A 17,492-nucleotide genomic window follows, 5' to 3' on the forward strand; every position below is an offset into this window, starting at 1 on the left:
TATACACTTTTGCACAGATGTTCCTATTATTGGGTGTTGCTAGTCCATCTGCAAGATCAAAAATTATATGGGCAAGCTGAGTAATGTTAAAGGTAAGTTCTTCCAGACATATAATCCTAGGAAGCATCTTTCATGCTTGAGGACCACTTATCATCCCAACACTGTGATTTATGAAATCTTAGAATAGCAAAATTCTATTTTCCTCTGTTGCAGGATCGTTTTTGGAGAAAATCCCGTGCATCCCATAATAATGGCACATGTTTTGGAACAGATCTCAATAGAAATTTCAATGCATCCTGGTGTAGTAAGTACATATTTACTAGATGAATTGATGACTATAAAATAGAGCATAGAAGCAAGGAAAGAGGTGAATGAATTACAAGAGGTATAATTTTTTTAAATAAACATCTAATTTCGTACAGCTTTTTCTAGGCTTCCTGACCAGTTTTATTTCCTTCCAAAAGATGTTATTATCTATGCAGTAAGAACTCAAATGCAAGGTTCCCTTCAGTGAAATTGGATAAACAAGGGCAAAGGAGACCTAAACCAATCTGAATATATTTGAAATCCATCATTTTGTTTGTAAATATTTAAGTTGTCATAGAGAAAAGAAAATTTAGAGAATTATCATTGCAGGTTATTTCCCAGGGAGACAAGGGTGGAGGGTAGGCAGTAAACAAGACAAACATGTTTCCTTAAGGAATTTTCGTGCTGCTGAACCCAAATATGCCCAGTGAATTGGAAGCGAATAAAGAGACAAGGATGGTTAAAAGCAGTCTGTTTAAAAACCAGAAGGCAAGGATTAAATCCAGACTTGGTAGCTGGGTGGCTTTGGGAAAACTGCTTCATCTCTCTGCTTCAGTCTCTTATTTAAAATGTAGGCCATAGTAATACCACCTTGCCAACAGGTTGCTGTGAGCATTCAAGGAGACAACCCAGAGAAGGGGCTGAGCCCCATGCTTAGCATGTAAGAGGGGCTCAAGCAGTGATCTTTATTATTATTAATGAGGAGAGTCACTTATGTTCATGCAAAATAGTCCTAATGTAACTTGAGCCAGTAAAGCAGTGAAAGAGAGAGAAAGAGAGAGGGAGGGATCTGGGCCAACACCACTAGGTTGGAGCATGACCTAGGAACCCTGAAAGCTAGATTCCAACTGTTTGTTTCAGGACCCACCAAACAGGTTTGGAAGCTGGAAGTAAAAGAGTACTGAAAATGCCATTCCATTTTGTGTCTTCCTTTCTGGGCCATACAAGCGTGCAGTTTGTTTCTAAATTCAAACGTCTGCCTTTCTGAATTCTTCCTTGAATGACTATCCCATAGGGTACCGGGACCAACTTACACAAGAAAGGGTGATCTCTGGTTACATCCACAGATGGCCCCACAAGGATGACCCGCTGCCCTGGGTTGTGATCATATTTGCCTTCGTTGTGGTTTCCTGTGTATTCCAGGTGTCGGTGCATCTAGAAACTGCCAGCATTTGACATTCTGTGGGACTGGACCAGCGTCTGAACCAGAGACTAAAGCCGTCTCTACCTTTTTAGAGAGCAAGAAGGAGAACGTTTTGTGCTTCCTAACCATACACGCTTACGGGCAGCTGATTCTCACTCCCTATGGCTACACCCAAAACAAACCAAGTAACCATGAAGAACTGGTAAGACCACTGCACGGAGGCCTCTAGTAGTGTCTCACTAGGACCCTTGCCTGCCTTTTCCTGATTTCCGTTTTCAAGATTTGGGCTCCAGCTCCTCCCCGTTTTGTTCTCTCTGTTCTTCATTATTTTCTTTCTCCTGTGTTTTGCACTATGCCAGAAGACTGCTGGGAAGGTTTCAGGTTAAATGCTGCTTTACCCCACGTTAATTAACTACTTGCTTCGAAAAGTGTCAAGTTGGGAGACATCTTAGATATTCGCCTATAATATAAATAAGATTATTATGTTAATAATCTGCAGGAATGCTCTTCCATTTTTGTAAAATTCTCTTGAAGCCCTGTTCAGCAATTACAGTTTTTGAACTGTGTTCTTTAAAGCTTTAAAGAACTTGCCAGCTGTTAGTGGAATATGGCATTTCTAAAATAACATGGCTGAATAATATCTGCTCTCTTCTCTGCTAAACACAATGCTTTATTTGCTTCTAAACTCTTCCTGCTTAGTTTTTGCTTAGGATTCTTCTTAAGGGGAAGTAACAGCAAAAGGAATGCTGGGGTAGGGAAACCGTTTTATCTCATCCCAAGGCCTTCTCCAGGCTGTGTTTACCAAATCTCTGGTGGGCAGAATTGCTGAGAAGCATTTGGCTCTTTGCCTTTTTGTAAATACCAAGAACAATAGGTACAAATCAAAAGGTTTAAAACTATCTCATTATCAGTCATAGTTTGGATAGAATGAGGGCCAAGCTAGCACTAAGATGATGCCAGGTGAACTATTGGGTCTGCTATACCTCCTGCCCCTCTCCCACTGGAACATGACACATGCAGCACAGGCCTAGGCACCAGAAGAAAAGCTACTGTAGATCTTTGCTGGAAGGAGTCCTTTCCCCCAGAAGTAAAAATAGTCTGGCAGTGTTTCAGTATCTTTCTCGCAATTTTTTCCCCTTTCTTACTCCAAGATCACTTGTACTACATGATAATCTTGCAAATTTATAAATAACTAACATTTGTCCAGAACTTTAGAATTCCCAAAGGGATTTTACGTTTGACCCTCATGGAGATATAATAAGCCCATTTTGAAGATGTGGAAACAGAGAACTTGAGTTAAATAAATTTCCCAAACTCCCATGTACAGTAAATGGTAGAGCTTGGCCTCATGTCTTTAGACTCCAGAGGCCACTTTCATTCCATTACCTCACACTGCCTCTCCTAACTCAGGAAGGGTTTGCAACTTATGGGGTCTTTTATCATTCGATATACTCAGTCAACAGTGTCTCATTTGTTCTCTCCTCGTTTTTGAGCCCCACAAGTTCCATTCTTCAGTAAAGAAGACTGCAGGAACAGAGATTTCAGTTAAGAAACCAAGAACTCCCCTAATCCCCCCGTTTCTGTGACATGTGCTGTAGATATTTACTTTCTGTCTAAAGGATTCATGATTAACACAAATGAACTTCACAGAAAGACTATTATGACTCTTTGAAAGAAGGGGGCTTTCTGCCAAGAGGAAAAAGGAGGCCTGTAGTACCTCACCATTTTTCCTGAAAACTTCACTCCCTTTTTAGTTCAGGAAAACACTCACTGCATGACCATTTTGCAAGGCTTATACTCAAACGATAGACAGTCTTGTGTGGCTGATGGCTATCTGGTTAGAGCACTGCACCTAAGTGACCTGGGGCAATGGAAGGTAACTCTTAGAAGGAAGTTACTGGCAACTCCTTCAGCAATTGGTAAATCGATTTGAGATACATTGCTTCAATTCTGTATCTCTTACTGTCACAGGAGCTGAAGAGTTAGCATAAATATCTATGTCCAAGACTTTTCTATAAAAATATAATGCGAGAATTTTGTTACCGTGTATCAGCCTTATTGAAACTACCTAGCTGTACTTCTGGGTTGTTGAGGGTAGGATTTGGAAGAGTTCACAAAGACATAGGATCAAATCAACTGTTCCAAGAAGGTTCCCTTTTTCTAGTATTATTCACAACCACTGGACACTAGTAATTAATTTCTATAAATTGACAAACCCCCAAATTCCTAGATACCATGGTAGATATTATACTGGGACAAGTTGGTAATCACTATGTAGGGGAATGTAACTATATATAAAAACTATCTAAATTGTTCTGGAATTTAGCATCAGTGTAATAATCCTAATTTTTAAGATGCTGATATTCTTCCCCCATCAACCCTTTCACCTCACCCCAAATTCCCCTGTCCCCCCCTCACTCTCTGACACACACACACACACACTCTGCAGGGCCTAGTCATCCTTTTGTGTGCCTACCTTTGAAGTTATGCCTACAGGAAATTCTCTGGACCCAGTGAAGGAGCTGTTAGCTAGCCTGGAGGCCTTTAGCAATGTAAATTTTATACTACTGGCAAACGGGTAGCTATTCTTTTGACTAGAAAGCATTTTTAGTCTAAGAAGGGCAAACAGAGAAATTGGCTCTATAATATGGTCTTGCAGTGTGTTGTCATAAGTGAGAGAGGTATGATTAGCGACTCCACCCCCAGAAATAGAAACCAAAGTCAGAAGTCTAGGGGATTTCCATGTCATCTTCTCAGAAAGGACCTGTAGCCTAAGGATGACATGTACATTTTTCACATGTGTTGTTTCTCACTCATATACCTTCCCCATAGTAATTGCTACTGGAATCCTGACCTGAAAACATTTCAGAAGCTACTTGTCAACAAAGAAAGGGAAAATAAGGGAGGCTGTTTCCCACCCCATGGTCAGGATTTGAGTAAAGGGAACTAAAAGGGACAAAATAAGTAGAGGTTGGTGACAGGAAGAAGGAGTAGTTGACTGTGGTGAACTGCAAGAAAGAAATGTAAACTCAAGGATGCTTGAGATGGAAAATGTTGTCTAGGGTTGATCCTTGTAACCCAAATGAAAGCCAAGTCCCCATATGGCCCAGTTAGCATGGAGTTCCATTCAAAGAAACACACGGGCATTACAGATAATTAAAAGCAAGTCAGATCTCTACTAGACACACTGAAATAATTTCAAAAGAGGGTATAGTTGATAAATCACAGCAAGTGCTTCCCAGGGCTCTTGCCTTAATTTAACTCGCACATCAAAACTCTTTCTCTCCAACCCTCACTCTCAATTCCTTACTAGAATTTCTCTCTCCGAAATCCCCTTTTTGAGTCTTCTCTCCCTCTTATAATTTTTTTCTACGAACAGCTCTTGTATCTCTTTCCAATGTAAATGATTAAACCAGCTTTATTCCTTGCATTCCTTTAACCCTCTCTATCCATTATTTCAATTCTGGACATCACAAGCCCAGGAATTGAACTGGAAAACTCAGATCTCTTTTCAGGTAGATATGGAAAAGCTGACTATCTGAATAAAGACTTGTCAGTAGTGAGGGAGCATGAGGCAAAAAACTAGCAAATATGTCCAATTTAATGTTTTGTTGTTGTTTATCTTAGTCACACAGAAAGCCCCAAATGCTCTAAGGGTGCTGCCAACATCTGTGGCATGTAACCCCCTGTCCCCTGCCACCTACTGTATTTCAGAGCCTTCCTTCTGAATGTCACTGTGCCTGGAACCACTCTGCCCAAGCACCAGCAGAGCCACAAAATGAGAGACAGGAGCTAACACTAGATCAATCTGCTAGTCAGGAGCTAGGAGAGCTGACCCACCAGCAAATGCAGTCAGGGGAGGCTCCGGCATCATGCTGTCCTAAGGGGGAAAGCAACTGTGCATCACAGTCTAGAGGTGGAATAGGCAGGGGATTTTGGAGGTGTTTGTTTGGACTCTAAGGGGAAATAATGAGATATACCAACAGGTGAGTAGAGAAAGCAATGGGGACCCAGAGATGGGAAATACTTAGAAGACCTGTCACAAGGGTAAGTAGGGAAATATTTCAAAGGGTCAAAAAACACAGTCAATATAGTCGGACCTCAGTTAGTGACTCTAATCTCAGGAAAAGTTCTATAAAGAGTAAGACCAGATTTTAAAAATCATCTAGCTCTGAGGGTTTTCCAGTGTAGTAGGGTGGCATTGTGGTGGGTGGGGAAAGGTGTAACTTCTAGCTCTGAAATTCTATGAGCTTATGAGACACAATATCAAATACCCATAAACAAGGCAAAATAAGGAGATTAGTAGTAAATGGGGTGAAAAAAAGAGCTATGAGATATTAAAAGTGGGGCAAGATAGAATCCAGTTATGATGATCAGGAAAGGCCTCATGAAGAAATTGGCCTTTAAGAAAGTCCTTTGAGGTTGGTTAGATTTTTAACAGGCATGGTAAGAGGTGAGGCATCCCAGGGTGAGGGCATATTCTGGGCAAAGATAAAGAGGTTGAGGAACATGAAACATGTCTAGGGAATGGTGGGTGAATTTGAGCTTGACAATAATCTAGGGTGGCTGCATAGAATACAAGGTTGGAAAGGTGGTGTATTATTTTCCTGTGGCTACTGTAACAAATTACCACTGACCGGGTGGCTTAAAACACTAGACAGTTATTCTCCCACAGTTCTGGAGGCCAGAATCAAGAACTTGGCAGGCTACACTCCCTCTGGAGGCCCTAGGGGAGATGCCATCCCTTGCCTCTTCCGGCTTCTGGGGGCGGTTGGCATTCCTTGACTTGTGACCACATCGCATCACTCCAATCTCTACCTCTGTGGTCACATTGCCTCCTCCTTTTCTCTGTGTTTCTCCTCTCCCTCTGCTGCTCTCTCCTGTGGACACATGTGAAGCATTTAGGGCTCACCTGGGTAATATAAGATAAGCTCCTCCATTCAAGATCTTTAATTTAATCCCATATTTTTCCATTTAAGGTAATATTTATTCTTTTGTCATATAAGGAAATGTTTGCAGATTCCAAGAATTAGGAAGTGAATATATCTTTGGGGTTCCATTTCGTTTTTCATCTTACCACAGGTGGGTTAGGACCATAGGGTGTAGGATCTCAAAAAACTAGACTGAAGGTTTGTACTATACTCAATGGACAACAAGATTATTAACAGAGTTTCTGCAGGATCATGATGACAGCTCTAGTTCACAAAAATTAATCTAGAAGACAGATAGGATCAATTGGAATAGAAGTTGGTGAGAAGAAGGGAAACATTAGAAGAGGACAACAGTCCAGTTTAGAGGTAACGAATGTGAACTAAGATGATGGCACTGGAAATGGAATTTGGTAACTATTTCAGAGTGGGAAGTTGTGAGAGAAGGAGAGTCAGAGATGATCGTGGGACTTCACAAGTGTGTTTGGGGAAGCATGATAGATCAGAAATATGAGAGGAATAGCTTTTTTAATGGGGGAGATGATGAAATTGAATTTGAGCATGTTAAGTCTGAGCACCAACAGATTATACAGGTGTAGATGTCCAATAGGAAGTTGGAACGTTAGTATGGAACTCCAGAGATGGATCTGGACGAAATACCAAACCCTCTGGATTGTTGAATTTACTTTAGCATTAGATATCTGTCTGCATTTCCTACCTACAGATTCAAGTTGGACAGAAAGCAGCAAAAGCATTGCAAGCAAAGCATGGAACTAAATTTAGAGTTGGATCTAGTGCAGATATTTTACGTAAGTATCTTTTTGGTCTCTTCAATAATAACTAAGACACAAAAGAATTTAGTGGACCTTGGAAGGCATGTGGGCAGGAGAAAGATAGAAGAGTTCCTGGAATCAACAAGGAGTTGTACATATCAAAATGACCAAGGATAAAATGGTGTCTCCACAAATCCAGAATTATGCTCTCTGGGGATAAGGTGTAAGCTAAAATGGAACATTAATTCATTGGATCAGCCCAGAACTACCCTGACTTCAATTATAAAGAACTGGCAATGTAGAAACACAAAGGAGTTAACAAAAAGGACATTGTCCAGTGACCCTTGGTTAGTTGATTCAGTTCCCAGAGGACCCATTTGGGTAAATAGCAGAGAAGGGTAGGGCTTGGAGAAATGACCTAAAAGAAAAGAATTCAGGAACAAAAAGAGTATACCGCTTTCCCCCATCCCCAAACACCACCGCCTCCATTCTTCTGCCACTTATCTAAATAATACTTGTATACACATTTTCCCTTTGGTCATTTGGATTCTATTCCTTTACATGAGTCAGTTCACTCTTGCTTTGCTTTATTATGTTACCTTGTCTTTGATTCAGCAGATACAATTTTTGCTTTTGTTTTTTAATGCAATGTTATTGAGATATATATTCAAATGCCATATAATTATTCAAAGTGTGCCGTGATTTACAGTATCATCATATAACTGTGCATTCATCATTACAATAGATTGTTGAACATTATCATTACTCTAAAAAAATAAAAATAGGAATAAAAGTAAAAGTAAAAAAGAACACTCCAAACATCCCTTACCCCCATAATCCCCTATTGTTTATTTATTTTTTGTCTTTTTTTTCCTAATTCATCTGTCCATACACTAGATAAAGAGAGTGTCAGACAAAATTTTCACAATACATGGTCACATCTTAAGTGCTCCATAGTTATTCAGTCATCTTCAAGAATCAAAGCTATTGGATTACATTTCAACAGTTTCAAGTATTTCTCTCTAGCTACTCCAATACACCAAAAAGTGAAAAGGGATATCTGTAAACTGCATAAGAATAAACCTCCAGAATGACTTTTTGCTCTATTTGAAATATCTCAGCCACTGAAACTTTATTTTGTTTCATTTCTCTTCTCCTTTTGGTCAAGAAGGATCACCTGCAGAGTTGGCACAGAGACAAAAGCCACATCTGAGCAATAAAAGATGTTCTCTGGGGGCAACTCTTAGGCATCCTCATAACGAGGCTCAGCTTCTCCTTTGCAGGAATAAGTTTCTTAAGGGTATGCCCCAAGTTCAAGGGCCTGGCCCATCAAATTGGCAATCCCCAATGATTGAGAATATCAGGTCTTCCCTAGGTGGGGAAGTTTAATATATCCACCTTTTTCCAACTGCACCTCAAGGGGACTTTGCAAATACTTTTTAACCTCCTGTCCAGATTACTCTGGGATGTATTGGGGCATCCTAGCAACCTTACAAACCAACAAGATCTCACTCTCTATACAGGGTTTCATGTAGCTATGGCGTTTGAATAAGCTGACTGTACAAGTTAGATTAAATAGTGTGTTACTGAAAATACTAATTTTGCACCAAATAAATATCACTTCCTTTTTTGGGCTCTCACAGAAGTTGAAGTTTTAAAATACAGTTGATATCATCCTTTATCCTTTAGTCTGATTTACCTTAGTCCTAAGCAGATCAGCTTCATCATATCTCTACTTGAAGTCGGATCACTTTTTAAGTGTTTATAACAGTTGTTGTATGGAGTCATGCTGATTTCGATAGCTGCAGAACTCCAGCTCTGAGTCTCAGGCATCACACAAATACCGAAGTTCCAGGGAATGACTAATTTATACACAAAAAACTCAGTGTCTCAGAATTTGGAAATAACAGTTACAACTCTGGAACAGATGTGACTGTTGAAGAGCTTACCATATAGCACCTTCACAGTGGACTTTTACCTGAAATCTCTGCTCTCAAATTCAATTCTCAGAGTTTGCATATTATAGTTAGTCCATACAATAGAGGCATTATAGTATTTGTCTTTTTGTTTCTGGCTTATTTCATTCGACATACTGTCCTCAAGCTTCATTCATCTCCTTCCATGCTTCACAATTTCATTCCTTCTTGCAGCCACTCAGTAATCCATTGCATGTATACACCACAGTTCCCTCTTCCATTCCTCAGTCAATCTAGCCTTAGGCCACCTCCATCCATTGAATAAATTGAACACTGCTGTACCAGTGTGCAAAAGTGTCCATTCCTGTCCCTGCTCAGTTCCTTCAAGTATACACCTAACTACAGGATTGCAGGATCATATGGCAGTCCCACCCCTAGCCTCCTGTGGAGCCACCACACTGCCCTCCAGAGGAGCTGTACCACTCTACTTCCCTATCAAAAGTGAATAGGTATATCTCTCTCTCCACATTTTTTCCAACACTGTGTCTCTCTTTTCATTTTTAAAGTCTTATTCATAAATCGTACAATCCAACCTAAGTAAAAATTCAATGATTCCTGGTAGAATCACATAGCCATTCCTTCACCACCACAATCTATAAGGGTACATTTCCGTTTCTTCCGTAAAGAATCCTATATCCCTCTCCCACATCACCCCACTTACTGACAGTTAGCTTTAGCATGTTGCCTTTGTTACATTCAATGAAAGCATATTACAATGTTACTGATAAATATAGATCCTAATTTGCATTGGTGGTATTTTTTCCCTATATACCATCCCATTCCAGCACCTTGCAATTTTGACATCCATTTGTTCTTCCTCACGCAAAAACCTTCTTATATTTGTACATTTGATCGTCATCAATGCCCACTCTAGGTATCGCTAAATTATACTGTCCCAGTCCTTACCCTCTATCTATCCTTTTGGTACCATACATGCTCCCAGCACTCCTTCCTCAAACATACTCACATTCAGCTTCATTCAGTATACTTACCATACTGTCCTACCTTCAGATAATATTGTGCTATCCATTCCTGGATCTTTACAATCAGCCTGTTGTACATTCCGTACTCCTTCAGCATCAAACGCCCAATTTCTACCCTCTTTCTATCTCTTGATAACTTATGTTCTTAACTTTAAATCTCAAAGTTCACTCAATAATGTTAGGTCATTTTAGTGTGATCATACAGTATTTTTCCTTTTGTTTCTGGCTAATTTCACTCAGAATAATGTCCTCAAGGTTTATGACTTTATTCTGTCTCACAACTGCATAATATTCCATTGTATATATATACCACAGTTTGTTTAGCCACTCATCTGTTGATTAACATTTAGGTTGTTTCCATCTCTTGGCATTAGTGAATAATGTCACTGTAAACATCAGTATACAAACGTCCATTTGTGTCCTTGCCTTCAGTTCTTCCAAATATTTACCTAATAATGGGATTGCTAGATCATACTCAAATTTTTTACTTAGCTTCTTAAAAAACCATCAAACTGCCCTCCAGAGCAGTTGCACCATTCTGCATTCCCACCAACAGGGAATAAGTGTGCCTCTTTCTCAACATCCTCTCCAGCACTTGCAGTTTTATGTTTTGTTTGTTTGTTTGTTTATAATGACCATTCTAGTGTAAGATGATATCTCATTGTGATTTTGATTTGCATTTCCTTAATAGTCAGTGAAGTTGAGCATCTTTTCATATGTTTTTGGGTCAACTGCATTTCTCCTTCTGAAAAATGTCTGTCATGTTTTTTGCCTATTTTTTAATTGTGTTGTTGTCTTTTTGTTAAATTATAGAATCTCTTTATATAATCTGGATATTAACCCCTTTATCTGATATATAGTTTCCAAATATTGTCTCCCATTTGTAGGCTGCCTTTTACTTTCCTAATAAAGTCCTTTGATGCATAGAAATGTTTAATTTTGAGGAGATCCCATTTATCTGTTTCTTTTTCAGTCCAGGAAACCACCTCCTATCACAAGATCCATAAGAAATTTTCTTAAATTTTCATCTAAACATTACCTCTAATGTTTAGTTCTTTCAGTTAATTTTTGTATAAAGTGTGTGATATGGGTCCTCTTTCATTATTTTTGATATGGATATCCAGTTCTCTAAACACTATTTATTGAAGAGGTTTCTCTGTCCCAGGTGAGTTTGCTTGACCACCTCATCAAAGATCGATTGTCCATAGATGAGAGGATCTATTTCTGAACACTCAATTTGATTCCACTGGTCAATATAGCTTTCTTTATGCCAGTACCATGCTGTTTTGATCACTGTAGCTTTATAATATATTCTAAAGTCAGGTACTATGAGACCACCTACTTCTTTCTCTTTCTCAAGATATTTTTTAGGTATTCAAGGCATCTTGTCCTTCCAAATATATTTGGTTATTGATTTTTCTATTTCTGCAAAATAAGTTATTGGGATTTTGATTGGTATTGCATTGAGCCTATAAATCAATTTGGGTAGAATTGACATCTTAACTATATTTAGTCTTCCAATCCATGAATATGGTGTGTACTTCAATTTATATGGTATGTACTTCAATTTATTTAGGTGTTCTTTGATTTCTGTTTGCAATTTCTTGTAGTTTTCTGTGTTTATGTCTTTTATGCCCTTAGTTAAATTTGTTCCTAGATATTTTATTCTTTTGGTTGCTATTGTAAATGGAACTTTTAAATTTATTTCCTCCTCAGATTGCTAATTACTAGTGTATAGAAACACTACTGATTTTTTGGTGTTGCTCTTGTATCTGCTATTTTGCTATACACATTTATTAGCTCTAGTAATGCTAAAAGGTTTTTCAGGATTTTCAACATATAGTATCATGTCATCTGCAAGCAGTGAACGTTTTACCTCTTCCTTTCCGATTTGGATGGCTCTTTTTTTTTTCCTTGTCTAATTTCTCTAGCTAGAATTTCCAGCACAATGTTGAATTACAGTAGTGACAGTGGGCATATTTGTCTTATTACTAATCTTAGAGCGAATGATTTCAATCTTTCCCCACTGAGTATGATGATCTGTAATTTTCTTTTCTTGCAGTATCTTTGTCTGTTTTTTTTCATTAAGGTAATAATGACTTCATAGAGTAAATCAGGTAGCTGTTTTAGTTTGTTAAGCTTCCAGAATGCAATATACCAGAAATGGAACAGCTTTTAAAATGAGAATTTATTAAGTTGCAAGTTTACAGTTCTAAGGCTATGAAAATGTCCAAATTAAGGCACCAACAAAGAGGTTACCTTTATTTAAGAAAGGCTGATGCCATCTGAAACACCTCTGTCACTAGGAGGTATGTGTCTGGTGCCTGCTAGCTTTCTCTACTGGCTTCTCATTTCATAAGGATCCCCTGGGGGTGTTTTCCTTCTGTGTATCCAATGGTCTCTGGCTGTGTGGGCTCTAAAGCTTTTTCCAAAATGATTCTCTCTTAAAGGGCAGTAAGCAACCCCACTGTGAATAGGTGGAAACACACCTCCATGGAAACCACCTAATCAAAAGATCCCACTCACAATTGGGTGAGTTACATCGCCATGGAAACAACTTAATTAAAAAGATCCTACCCAATAATATTGACAAGGATTAAAGAACATGGCTTTTCTGTGATACACAACAGTTTCAAACCAGCACAGTAACATTCCTTCCTCTTCAATATTTTTGAAGATTTTGAGCAGGATTAGAACCAATTCTTTCTTGAATGCTTGGTAGAATTCATATGTGAAGCCATCTGGACCTGGACTTTTCTTTGTTGGGAGCCTCTTGATGACTGATTCAGTTTCTTTACTTGTGACTAGTTTGTTGAGGTCATCTATTTCTTCACAAGTCAATGTCAGTTGTTCATGTTTTGTAGGAAGTTGTCCATTTCATCTACATGGTTGTATTAGCAGATAGTTGCTCATAGTATCCTGTCATTATCTCCTTTATTTCTAAAAGGTCAGTATTTATGTTCCCTCTCCCATTTCTAACTTTATTTATTTGCATCCTTTCTCTTTTTTTTAATCAGTCTAGGTAGGGGTCCAGTGATTTTACTGATTTTTTCAAACACCTCTGGTTTTGTTGATTCACTCTATTGTTTTCTTGTTCTTAATTTCATTTATTTCTGCTCTAATCTTCATTATTTTTTCCTTCTGTTTGCTTTGGGGTTTGTTTGCTGTTCTTTCTCTAGTTCCTCCAGGTGAACAGTTAATTACTAAAGTTTTTTGGTCTTTGTTCTTTTTTAATCTAGGCATGTAAGGCAATGAATTTACCTCTCAGCACCTCCTTTTCTGCATAAGTTTTAATATGTTGTGATTTAATTTTCATTTGTCTCTAGATATTTACTGATTTTTCTTGCAATTTCTTCCTTGACCCACTAGTTGTTCAAGAGTGTGTTGCTTGGCCTCCATATATTTGTAAAATTTTACACCTTCCACCTGTTATCGATTTCTAACATCTTTCCATTATGATTGCATAAAGTGTTTTGTATAACTTTTTTTTGTATAAATCATTTTAAATTTATTGAGACTTGCTGTACTGATTTGAAACTGTTATGTGCCACAGAAAAGCCATGTTCTTTTTTAATGTAATTTTATTGCTATGTTATATAGTCACATACAATGTAATCATCCAAATTGTACAATCGGTGGTTCACAGTATTATCATATAGCTGTGCATTCATCACCATGATTGATTTTTTTTAACATTTTCATTACTAAAAAAATAAATAAATAAAACAAGATAAAAGTATTTTTAAAAATCCCATGTTCTCCTTCCCCCCTTATTTATTTATTTTTCTTACTTATCTGTCCATTCACTAGATAAAGGAAGTATCAGTCACAAGGTTTTCACAATCCCATGGTCACACTTTAAATGCTCTTTCATTATTCAATCATCTTCAAGAATTAAGGCTATTGGATTACAGTTCAACAGTTTCAGGTATTTCCCACTAGCTACTCTAAAACATCATAATTGGAGGGGAATAGCTATATACTTTATAAGAATAATCTCGTAGAATGACCTCTTGGCTCTATTTGAAATAACTCAGCGACTGAAACTTCATTTTGTTTCATTTCTCTTCCCCCTTTTGGTCAAGAAGACTTTGACACTTCCATGATGCCATGGCCAGTCTTGTATCCTGGAGTCATGTCCAATATTGCTGGGGAGTTTTATATCCCTGGGAGTCATGTCTCGTGTAGGAGGGAGGACAGTAAGCTCACCTGTGGAGTTGGTTTAGAGAGAGAAGCCATACTGAGCAATAAAAGAGGTTCTCTGGGGCTAACTCTTAGACATATTCATAAGCAGGCTGAGCTTCTCCTTTGCAGGAATAAGTTTCATAAAGGTATGACCCTAAATCAAGGGCCAGGCCCATCAAATTGGCAGTCCCCAATGATTTTAAGAACATCAGTCTTCCCCAGGTGGGGAAGTTGAATTTGTCTACCCTTTCTCCCGGTTCCTCAAGGGAACTTTGCAAATACTTTTTAATATTCTGTCCAGATTACTCTGGGATGTATTGGGGCATCACACCAATGTGTACAAACCAACAAATCTCACTCTCTATTCAAGGTACCATGTAATTATGAAGTTTGAATAAGCTGCCTTTGCAGTTTGATTAGATAATGTGCTACCAAAGACGTAAATTTTGCACCAAATAAACATCTCTTCCTTTGGTCTCACCCAAAGTTGAAGTTTTAAAATATAGTCAATATCATCTTTTATCATTTAGTCCACTTTGCCTTTGCCCTACTCAGATAAAGCATGTTCTTTTAATCCTAATCCAGTCATGTGAAGGCAGACCTATTGTTTGAGTGGGACCTTTAAATTAAGTTGTTTCCATAGAGATGATTCACCCATTTGTGGGAAGGACCTTTTGATTAGATTAATTCCATCGAGTTATGGCCCCACCCATTCAAGGTGGGTCTTAATTAGTTTACTGGAGTCTTTAAAGGTGCTCATGGAGGGAAAAGAACCCAGAATGATACAAAAAGCAGATGCTTAGGCACAGACATTTGGAGATGCAGAACAAAATCTCCCTAGCAGAAGCCAGAAGGACCCACAGGAGCTGAAAGAGCCATTTTGAAGCCAGCCCAGGAGGGCCAGTAGATGTCGCCATGTGCTTTCCCATGTGACAGAGAAACCTGGATGCTGCCCTTCCTCCAAGAAGGTATCCTCTTGCTGGTGGCTTAATTTCAACATTTTTATGGCCTTAGAATTGCAACTCGTGACTTAATAAATCCCCTTTATAAAAGTCAATCCATTTCTGGTATATTGCATTCTGGCAGCTTTAGAAAAATGAAACACTTGCTTTGCGACCCATCATGTGGTCTATACTGGAGAATGATCCAGGAGCACTTGACAAAAATGTGTATCCTTCTGTTGTGTAGTATAATGTCCTGTAAATGTCTTTTCAGTCTAGCTCATTTATTGAATTATTTAAAATATCTATTTCCTTATTGATCCTCTAGCTAGACGTTCTATCCATTGGTGAGAATGTGTGTTTAAGTCTGCAGCTATTATAGTAAGGTGTCGCCTCTCTTCACTGTTGTCAGTGTGTACCTGATGTATTTTTGAACACTCTGGAGTGGTGCATATATATTTATGATTGTTATGTATTCTTTTTTAAAATTTTTTTGTTTAATTTTTTTATTTCTTACATGGGCAGGCACCGGGAAACGAACCCGGGTCCTCTGGCATGGCAGGCAAGTGTTCTTGCCGCTGAGCCACCGTGGCCCTATGGTTGTTATGCATTCTTGATGAATTTTTTCTTTTATTAATACATAGTGAGTTAGCCAGGATTCTCTAGAGAAATAAAACCAACAGGAGAGATCTGTAAATATGAGATTTATAAAAGTGTTTCACACAACCATGGGAATGGAAGAGTACAAAATCTGTAGGGCAGGCTGTGAAGCTGGGAGCTCCTGATGAAATGTCTGGATAAAATCCACAGGAGAGGATCACTGGGTGAAGAAGCAATGAAAGTGTGTTCTTCCTTAAAAGCCTTCAACTGATTGGATTATCTCATGTGGGAGGAAAGCCTTGTTAATTTCAGATGTAATAAGCCACAGATGCAATCAACCAACTGATGATTTAATACACCAGCCTTCTAGGTTATCAACCTGCCATGAAATATCCTTGCAGCAATAGTCAAGTCAGTACCTGGATGACCAGACAACTGGGCATCATCACTTGGGCAAGTTGACACCAGAACCTGACCATCATAGTCACCCTTTGTCAACTTGGCCGTCATACACATTACTGTGAAACATGCTTAATTTCCAAACAGAACATAGTAGCACACATAAATGTCACCTAACTATACTCTACTATCTTATGTACAAACTGGCAATGCACTCCTCCAGAATAGGTTGTAAGTCCTTAGGTCACATTCACTCTTAAACTTCATATCCTATGACTTAAATACTATAACATGAACAATACAAATTATGTCATATGATAAGAGGAAATCAATTCTTTGCTTATGTACAAATGCAAACATATTCATAACAAAACAGGGAGGAAATATTCATATAATCACAGTCCTTGTTTCTGTAACTGGTCATGTGATCATAGTTCATATTTATCACTACCATCTTCTAGTACCCATTCCACATATTCCCTTTACCTTCAGAAAGCACATCACCTGATCATGATTCTTTGTCAGATGGGGTGAAACAACCTTCATTCCTGAAGTTTCTGGGCCATGTTATTCCTGCCTGGATTGGTCTGTTGCAATTTTCCATTGACTTTAATCACAGGGCATGGTAGTGCTAAGAGACACTCCAGGAGATTTCTTCCTTTCCAGGAAAATTCTTTATCTCCATTTTGTAGTTGTAGTCCTATTTTCCCTTGATAGTCAGGATGAATCATCCTAGACGGAACAGTAATCCCTTTTATGCCTCTTGATTCAGTGGCACAAGACACCCAAAGTGGCCAGGTGGAAGTTTTAATTCCAGTTCAATGGAACCATTGTTGTGTCCCCTGGTAGGAGGACCTCTCTTTTTGGAACTAAGTATGTAGACCAGCAGAACTTAAGGTTTCAGGGCTAGGAAGCAAAATATTTGTAAAGGATCACTAAGGTTGATAGTGAATGGTGCCACTCCCATTTCCACTCCTTGATCCCCAGACCTGTGAATCCTGGTTATGGGAGACACAGCACCATAGAGCTAATGCTGATTAAGAACATACACAGCCTCCTGGAGAATATTGCCCCAGCCTTGCAAGGTATTTCCACCTAGCTAGCACCTTAATTGGGTCCTCAAAAGGTCATTCCACTGTTCTGTCAACCCAGCTGCCTCTGGATGATGGGGAACACGGTAAGACCAGAGAACTCCATGACCATGTGCCCATTCCTTCACTTCATTTTCTGTGATGTAGGTTTCTTGATCAGAAACAA

The 17,492-nt window shown here is 38.7% G+C and overlaps 1 protein-coding gene across 2 annotated transcripts in view; it reads left to right on the plus strand.

The window, feature by feature from the left end:
• Positions 1 to 17,492, plus strand: part of CPO (carboxypeptidase O) — a 44,383-nt gene that overhangs the window by 17,286 nt on the left and 9,605 nt on the right. For both annotated transcript variants that reach the window (XM_077152011.1, XM_077152012.1), the window contains 3 exons: positions 214 to 304; positions 1,450 to 1,652; positions 7,103 to 7,187. In XM_077152011.1, the coding sequence (XP_077008126.1) occupies positions 214 to 304; positions 1,450 to 1,652; positions 7,103 to 7,187 (379 nt within the window). The remainder of the gene's footprint in view (positions 1 to 213; positions 305 to 1,449; positions 1,653 to 7,102; positions 7,188 to 17,492) is intronic.

The sequence above is a fragment of the Tamandua tetradactyla genome, chromosome 3 (genome assembly GCF_023851605.1).
Source record: "Tamandua tetradactyla isolate mTamTet1 chromosome 3, mTamTet1.pri, whole genome shotgun sequence".
Taxonomy (NCBI): Eukaryota; Metazoa; Chordata; class Mammalia; order Pilosa; family Myrmecophagidae; genus Tamandua; species Tamandua tetradactyla.